Consider the following 9,069-nt stretch of genomic DNA (forward strand, 5'->3'; position numbering starts at 1 on the left):
TCTAGTTTATTTTTTGCACAAAACCCATCAACCAAGTAAATGACAGTAAAATGTTTATTTTTTTCAAACTATTTTCTTTTCTTTTTTTTTTTCTTTTTTGCCCATTTATATACAAATAGATGGTCTTCGTTCCACAACATTTCTGGCTATTCACACCTCTGTTCGTCGTTAACCATGTCCTCTTACAAATGTGTCTACATCTCATCATATGACTTGTCCAGGAAGAGCAAGTCTTCAAAGATAGAGAATTTCTTCTCTACCATAAGTGTCTATATGTATCATAGGTACATAAAGTGCAGTCTAGAGATCTCCCAGGTTAGTAATAATGGCGGCATTGTATATGACATCAGATAGATATCCTAGTGATGTCTGTGACCCATTTTCATTCACTGTGTGAGGAAACATCTCCCAATATGATCCTTGTGAGGGAATTGTAAATGCCTCAACCCGTTGGGTTTCATACAATGGAGCGTTGTAACCATAGTCTGGACTGGAGGTGACGTTCTGCCACTGCACGTCCTGCTGCCTGTAGGTTTGTGGATAAGAAAACTGCTCAGAGACTGGACGAGACATCTGTGGAAATGATGGGTATCTAGTTTGTTGCAAAGAAGATACATGCTGACCAGGATGTCCATGAGGTAAGGGCATGGGCATTAGGGCGTCTCTTTGACTACAGCCCTGAGAGGAAGATGCTGAACTCGAGTAGAGGTGATGAGCTTGAAGTGAAGATCCTCTCCTGTAGAGATACTTGTTTGACTTGCCACTCTTGTTTTTCCTGGCTCTGCGGTTCTGGAACCAAACCTGTGGGTCAAGAATAAATAAATATTGTATTGCTTTCTAAGGAATACATTTCATATGTTCATGTTCAAACCACAAAGCTCATACAGCGGATACCACCAGCACCTGATAGACCCTTATTGATCTATATTAGGGCCCATGTGGTTCATGTGGTGTCCTTTGCAGTGCTAATTCCCTGCCGAATATGATGTAATCTGCAACAGAACCAAGCCCAGTATGAACCTGTGAAACAAATATCTATGGAATAGAAACATAGTATGCGATGCCCCATAAAAAGTCTATACTTTAGGGCTCATGCACACGACCATAGTTTTGTTCCGCATCCAGGGATCGGATGCAGACCCATTTATTTCAATAGGGCCGCAAAAAATGCGGACAGCACATTGTGTCCTGTCCGCATCTGTATGTCAGGTCAGCAGCCTCACAAAAAAAGATAGAACATATCCTATTCTTGTCCGTTTTACGGACAAGGATAGGATGTTTCTAGAGGAGTTTGTTAAAAATGGTGGCTTGCAAACGGCTGATATCCATGTCTGGCAGATCCACGATTTGCGGGCTGCAAAACAGATACGGTCGTCTACATGAGTCCTTAGGAGTGGCTCTCTATATACATTTAGGTGGTAATTTATCAAAAAGAAATACGCCTAAATAAGGTTCTTTGCACCATAATCTGCGTCTTCTCCCCGTTCGTGCCAGATCTAAAAAAGTGGGCGTGGTGGGGATGGGACGGCTAGAATGATGTCTTACATTTAGAAGTGGCGGATGATCCGCCAATGTTATGTGGGATCACACTGCACTACGATGTAGACAACATGAAAGTAAACACTGAAAAAACGCAGCCCTCGCACTAGTGCCGCAGCCCCTTCAAACAGCTAATCGACAGGGGTGCCGGGATAGGTGATCAATTTCAGCTTGATGGAGGTCCAACTCCTGAAGGTATCACAGAGCTGGAATACCACTTTAAGGTTAGGTTCAGATCTGTGGTGGAGATTCCAGCAGAGAGCTTCATCGCAAAAAAAAAGGACAAAAACCACTACTGCACTCGGCGTTATTCTGTCTGGCAGAATGTCAAAACCCATAACAGAAACCCAACTGACCCAATTATAGTCAGTGATATCCGTCAGTGTCCACCATATGCCGATAACAGAACAGACAGAAGTTTAACCTGACAATATACAGGATTGGCTAGATTGTGTCAGTCGAGCCTGGATGACTAATGTATATGGGGGTCTCCCAACTTTCCCAATGGCATGTCGTAGGAAAGAAGGATCAAACTTGTTGAATTTCAACATGGCCGATCCTTTGTAACTGCAGAAGATAAGCAGTTGCCAGTGGTAACTGACAGCAACTTATTCCCCTCTCCTGCTACTATGTTCGGGTTCAGAGCTGAACCCGGACATATCCTCATTCCAGGCAGCCCCCCCCCCCCCCTGCTTTCCCTGAATCGCGCAGGGCAAGGGCTATTTGCTTATATTTTCACACTGCCTAGCAGTGTGTTCGGTGACGTCATCGGCACTGACAGGCCGGCTTTAGCGCTGCTTTAGCTATTTTACAGGCTAGGGCAGCGCTAATGCCCACTCATTAGTGTCGGTGACATCACCAGGCTCACTGTTAGGCGTAAGCCTCTGCCTAGCTTTACCCACAGATATCTCACTACATCAACAGATCTAAAAATAAAATATGCCTTTTCTTCTGCGCGATTCGGGCAATTTCATGCTCCAGGCTCATATCAGAGGGGCTGCCTGGGTGAAAATGGGGATATGTTTAGTTCTGCCATTGGTAAAGTCAGTGAAACTGATGGTGCAACCATCACCAAAAAAAAAAACAAATGTAAATTACAAGGTGGAAATACAGACGCCTACATTTTCATATATATTTTTCTGAAATGCATCATTTTGTAGCACAGAGAAACCCAATGCAAATGACCTAAGTTATATTTGCATTTATTGTACCTCCCATTGACTATGATCCCCCGACGTACCTGCACTTTAGACTCGGGCAGTCTGATGACCTTGGCTAGGTGCTCCCTCGTACTGATGTCAGGATAAGGGATAACCTGAAAGACGCTCTCTAGCTCCACCTGCTGCCACTTACTGTACAATGTCCTCTTCCGCTTTCTCTGGTTGGGTGTCCCGTTCACAGGGGAACCTGTTTCCTTTGGTTTAGATTCTGTTCCTGAAAATGAGAACCACTGTGAGGATTTCGTTTTCTACGATAAGAGATCTTAAAAACATATATGCCTTCCGGCCCATAATAGAACAGTCCTATCCTTGTCCGTAATGCGGACAAGAATTAGGAATATTCTATATTCTGCAGATGCCATGGAACGGACATACGGCGCCATTGAAGTGAATGGGTCTGCATCGGTCAAAAAATGTGGATTGGATGCGGATATAAACAGCAGTTGTGTGCATGAACCCTAAGGCTGGTGTGTGAAATGCCAGTCTGTAGTAAATCACCCCCCTCCCTCCCCAATGGGTCAGTTGACATATCACATTTTCTGCACGGACCATCAGCCCATGCAGAGAAAATCCCAGCAGGCTCTGTTTAGGTCTGGTTTTCTTGCCATGGGTATGGGTCCATGAGAAAGACAGACAGCACACGGACACCATCCACGTGCAGTGATGGCCAGTTCGCAGTGTTCGCCGACAAACACATGCGATCTGCCATCTTTATTCCCAAGCCCGGCGTTGCAGAAGTAAGTCCTTACCTGTGCCTGCGCCGCGAACCGCTCTGAAACACATGCGGTCACCGGGAGCAGGCAGTTCCGAGAACAACCTTCATCGGGCTGTTCGCGGAACTGCCTGCTCCCGGTGACCGCATGTGTTTCAGAGCAGCTCGCAGCGCAGGCACAGGTAAGGACTTACCTCTGCATCGCCGGGCTTGGGAATAAAGATGGCAGATCGCATGTGTTCGTCGGCCAACACTGCGAACTGGCCATCACTGTCCACGTGTGGTCTAAGTAAATTAAAAAAGCCAGTTTTTGTGTCTGAACACGGATGAGCTTGTGGGCTCAACTACAAGCAGCCTTAGGCTACTTTCACACTCGTGTTTTGGCTTTCCATTTGTGAGATCCATTCAGGGCTCTGACAAGCGGTCCAAAACGGATCCGTTTTGCCCTAATGCATTCTGAATGGAAAAGGATCTGCTCAGAATGCATCAGTTTGTCTCCGTTCCATCTACATTTCATTTTGGAGGTGGACAACAAAATGCTGCTTGCAACGTTCTGGTGTCCGTCTGACGAAACTGAGCCAAACGGATCCGTCCTGGCACACAATGTAAGTCAACAGGGACGGATCCGTTTTCTATGATACAATCTGGCACAGCAGAAAACTGATCCGTCCCCCATTGACTTTCAATGGTGTTCAAGACGGATCCGTCTTGGCTATGTTACAGATAATACAAACGGATCTATTCTGAACGGATGCAGACGGTTGTATTATCTAAACGGATCCGTCTGTGCAGATCCATGACGGATCTGCACCAAACGCTTGTGTGAAAGTAGCCTTAATGAGGTAAAATGGAAAAAAAAAATACTATTTATTTGCAATAATCATTAATTATATATATATAATCATATAGAAATAGTTATAGTAAAGAAAATAAATATGGCAAGGAATAAGTGTATGAATATAATAATAGGAGTATAGTTCTAATCTATTATCTATCTCCTATCAATATCAATCTATTTATCTATCTAATTATCAATCAGTAACTATCATCTCTCTATTAATTATTAATCTATCTATGATATCTCTCTCTCTCATATCTATTCTTATATATCACCATCTCTATTATCCCGCGGCAGGGTGGCGGCGGTGCCCTGCTGAGCTGGCAGCCCTCGGCTCTCACATACCTGGAGCTGGCACGGTGTCCTGGCAGCCCCACACTGGCAGCCCGGTGTTGGGGCAGAAGGCTGCCCTCAGTATCTTCTCCATGGCGCGGTGATGGCCGGTGTCCGCCCTGGACCTGAGTCTTATAGCTGAGGACGACCCCCGGACCCCGCCTCGCCCCCCGCTGACTCGCTCCCCTTTGATCCCAGCAGACTGACACCCGCACTGCCATCACCTACAATCCACGTCCTGGAGGGGACTTCCTCACACAGGAAGGGGGCTGCCCCCACAGGGCACACCGGGAGACCAGGGCGTACCCGTCCACACACCGAGGGCTCGGTCCGATCTATGTCCAGCGCTTGTAGCTCATTAGGAAATTCCCTCCGAAATGATTTTCATGGAGTTTGGGCTGCGACTCTCAATTGTCGTTTTTATGTTTTCATTTTTTCCTCCTCATCTTCTCAAGTTCTATACCTTTTTCAAATTGCCATTAACATAGCCAGAGGGTTTAATTTTTGTGGCCCCATTTAATTTACCATATCTTTTATTGGAAAAAGAGAAAAAAAATCTTTGTGGAGTGAAACTGAAAAAAAAAATGGATTTTTTTAATTTTGCATTTTATATTTTTTTTTTACTCCATTCACTATGCACTAAAAATGATATACTGGTCAGTATGATTATGGCAATGCCAAATTTATATAGTTTTTATGTTTTACTACCTAAAAAAATAAAAATTTACATGATGTTTTATAGTCTCATCCGGCAGTTTTAGAGCTTGTTTTTTTGCTGGATGACCTGTGGTTTTTATTGGGACCGTTTTGGGGTACATACGAGTTTTTGATAACTGTATTCAATTTCCTTTGGGGGTGGGGTGCAGTGAGCGAAAAACAGCAAATTGTCGATTTTTTGCTGGCATTGACTGCGCATGATACATTTTTATATTTTAATAATTCTGACATTAACACCAATTACTTTTTTATTATTTTTATTTTCATATGTAAAATTGGGAGAGGGGTTATTTAGAATTTGTCATATTTTAGTTTTTTATATTTTTCAATAATATATTTTGTGTCAGTTGCGGCATGGACTGCAGTAGAATATTAACGCAGTTTACTGGATTTTCACAGGCTTCTTGTTAAGCCATACCCCAGGCACGGCTTAAGGGGCCGTTATGTTTGGAGCCCCGCAATTTTGCCACGGAGGCTCTGATTGGAGGACTCTTCATCTCACCCCTCAGATGCTGTAATCGGACCGCGCCATCTGAGGGGTTAAATAACCAGGATCGAAGTTATCTCGAATCCCAAAACTGGCAGCCATCCACTTCATACATTCCTTATGCGCAAATGACATAACAGTTACGCCATTTTGCATTAAGGGGTTAAAAGTTAAAATGAGATAATCTCACTAAAAACATCTGTGTGTAGTTCTGGCCTAAAGCCTATCTGATTTATCTAATTATCTATCTATATCTATCTATCTTGTATATGTTGTACCTATGATATATCTATATATCATCTCTCTAGATCTGTAAATCATACCTATACAAAGCATATGTTCAAATTCTACAAGGACCAAAGGATCAAATATATACTAGAACACTAAATGACCATGGAAGGACCAAATACATATTAGAAATCCACGGAAGTAGCTCAGTGTCCAAAGGAGCAGTTCATCCTGGCACAGACAGAGGGCAGTACAGGACATGTGGTACCGCCCAGCACTGTAAAGAGGAGCTACCAGACAACCAGTATCGGTGTTTTACCAGAGAAGTGGCCACATTGGTTGGACCTGAGTCTGAAGTATAGTATGTTGAGTCTGGTTTAAACTTACATTTGACCAGGAAAGACTATTGTATGTTGAAAATACTGTATCCTGAGACCATTGAGGGATCACTGTTCAGGGCAGGGGCTAAAGAAGTCCATGGCATATCATGTTTCTCTCAGGGTATGACATGCACTAACATATTGTCCTGTCACTGTGTTTTCTTCTTCACCCAGCAGGATATATCATTTCTCTTCCACCTTAATGGATTTGAAGTCCAGGGAAGAGATCTGTGGCATCTCTTCCCTGGACTTAGGGAAGTGGTTTAGAGGAAGGGAGCTCCATCTATCTCCGATTAGCGCCCCACGAATGAGGTCCGGGGTGCCAATATATTTGCATGGCAGCCTGGGAACTGTCGAAATGTATGACATTAAAGCCGCGGTCAGTGACTAACTGCAATGGTCAGTAATGCACATCAACAGAGACTTATGGAAGACCATGAAACCAATGGTATACAGGCAGCCAAGGAACCAAGAGGTGAGTTTGTTTATTCCTTGCTATTTAGTTAAAGGGGTTATCCAGGAAATCATAATGATGACCAATCCTCAGTATAGGACATCATTTTCTCATCGTTGGGGGGGGGAATCCGGGCACCCCTGCCGATCAGATGTTTCAGGGAGCCACCACGCTTACTGGAGCTCTGGTGATCGCAGACAGCTCCCGGCAGTGTACCAAGCACAGCACAGTACATCATATAGCGGCAGTGCTTGGTATTGCAACTCAGCCCCATTCACTTCAATGGGGCTGAGCTGCAACTAGGCCATGTGACCGATGTGCAGTGACATCACATGGCTTAGGAAGGAGCAGCGAATTCTTCTAACAGCTGATCGGCCAATATGATAGGTCATTAATATTAATTACCGAATAACCTATTTAATAGGGGCAGTGGCAATGATGCACTCTGTTTTGGAGCTAACGATCACATGCCCACTGGTTCCCCCTGTGATGACAGAGCTGCTAGGTCTTAACAGACCCCGATCAGCTCTATCAGTAGCAATATAGAGGGCTTTTTTCAAGTAATTAGGCCTCCAATTAATGTTTCAGTTACATTGGAAAACAGATTTTTTTAAAATAAAAGTGTCAGAGGTCTTTTATGACTTTATGGGACATACTATGTAAAAATACAAATACAAATACATTTGTAAAAAATATAAAATAATATACCCCTTTTTACAAAGACTATACATATCTCAAAATGATTGAACGAAAACAAAAACAGGGAATCAGTTCTAATACTTCATTTTAGTTTAAATGAGCATTTTTTAGTTAAAAAAAAACATGTTTTTTCACCCTTTGCACACATTTGCCCTAAAAAAAAAAATCATAAACAGGCTTGTGCATCCCAAAAAAAAGACACAAACATTATTTTGGTAGTCCAAGAAAAAAAAAAAAGCTGTTGTTAACCCATCACGTACCTCTGGTAAGTGCCTAGTCTTTTAGAACTGAAACACTCAATCAGTAAGGGGATTGAGGGATCACTGTTCAGGGCAGGGGCTAAAGAAGTCCATGGCATATATTGTTGGCTCATGGCTTTACTGCTGCCTACCTGGTTCTCCTCATCTGTGCAGTCAAACCAATAACAATTCAGCAATTAGATCATCTCTGACAGTTCATGCCCCTTTGTAGTCTTTTCTTTGAGGTTGTCAAGCAGGAAATCCTTAGAAACCAATCTGTTTTGGGTAACTCAGGTCTGACCTCATGTGGGACATCGAATGTCACATCCCAAACACATTGAACAAAAAGTAGAAAAAAACTGATACCAACAGTGGTTAAGACCTACTACATTCAGTACATTGCTTCACAGCGTTGTCACCTGGGGCTCACAGAAGATGTGTATTTGGAGCAGACAAACATCTTCTATTGAGTCTTTGTTTAGAGCGTTGACCATCAATGTTCCTCTTGACCTTCAGCATTGACACCTACTATATTGTTACTATCCAAGCAGCTAGGACAGACAGCTCTGAACTAGTGTGAGCTTTTGTGGCACCCACTATACATATTTCACACAATTTATGGTTGTGGATTTGACTTTAAGACTTTGAAGTCATGTCAGAATACTCATATCGGCTCACATCCTGCGTTGAATGTGTACATGACTGGAACAACACATGTAGATCTCTCATTTCTTCTAACAGTAAAATATCTCACTTGTTAAGATACTGCTAATTCCCGATCTCAAGGGTAAAACAATGGAGATTGTGAGGCCTTGTTCTCTGGTTGGAGTCATTCAATTTGTCTTATTTTCTATTTGGCTCAGACCATCTGTAGCTCCTAACTTTTCCAGCATCTTCCTCTACCTTTTCCCAATTTAAACACTCCCCATCCTGCTGACAACCCCAATTCTATGCCTGCTACTCCCCCCTCTGCCCTTATCATTGCACCTTCTGTGTGCCCCCAAATACTGTATTTATAAAATAATATTATCATAACTACAATTAAACCTTCCAAAATGAGTGTCACAAGAATAGCACCCCTGGAAAAAAATGGTGGCAAATGCCTCTTGCACGCCTAAATAAATAATACTTGTACTTTCAAATGCCACCATTTAATATGGCATACCATGAAGTGGGAAGCAGAAAAAAAATGGGGCGGAAATGAAAAAACAAAAACAAAACAC

The 9,069-nt window shown here is 42.9% G+C and overlaps 1 protein-coding gene across 1 annotated transcript; it reads right to left on the reverse strand.

The window, feature by feature from the left end:
* Positions 1–300: 300 nt before the first annotated feature.
* Positions 301–4,844, reverse strand: SEBOX (SEBOX homeobox). The gene is made up of 3 exons (XM_044285779.1): positions 4,655–4,844; positions 2,780–2,973; positions 301–801 (listed from the first exon to the last, which is right to left on the reverse strand). Exons 1-3 carry the CDS (start codon positions 4,734–4,736, stop codon positions 301–303), a joined length of 777 nt encoding a protein of 258 aa, XP_044141714.1. The 5' UTR covers positions 4,737–4,844.
* Between the last annotated feature and the right edge of the window lie 4,225 nt (positions 4,845–9,069).

Source organism: Bufo gargarizans, chromosome 3 (genome assembly GCF_014858855.1).
Source record: "Bufo gargarizans isolate SCDJY-AF-19 chromosome 3, ASM1485885v1, whole genome shotgun sequence".
NCBI lineage: Eukaryota > Metazoa > Chordata > Amphibia > Anura > Bufonidae > Bufo > Bufo gargarizans.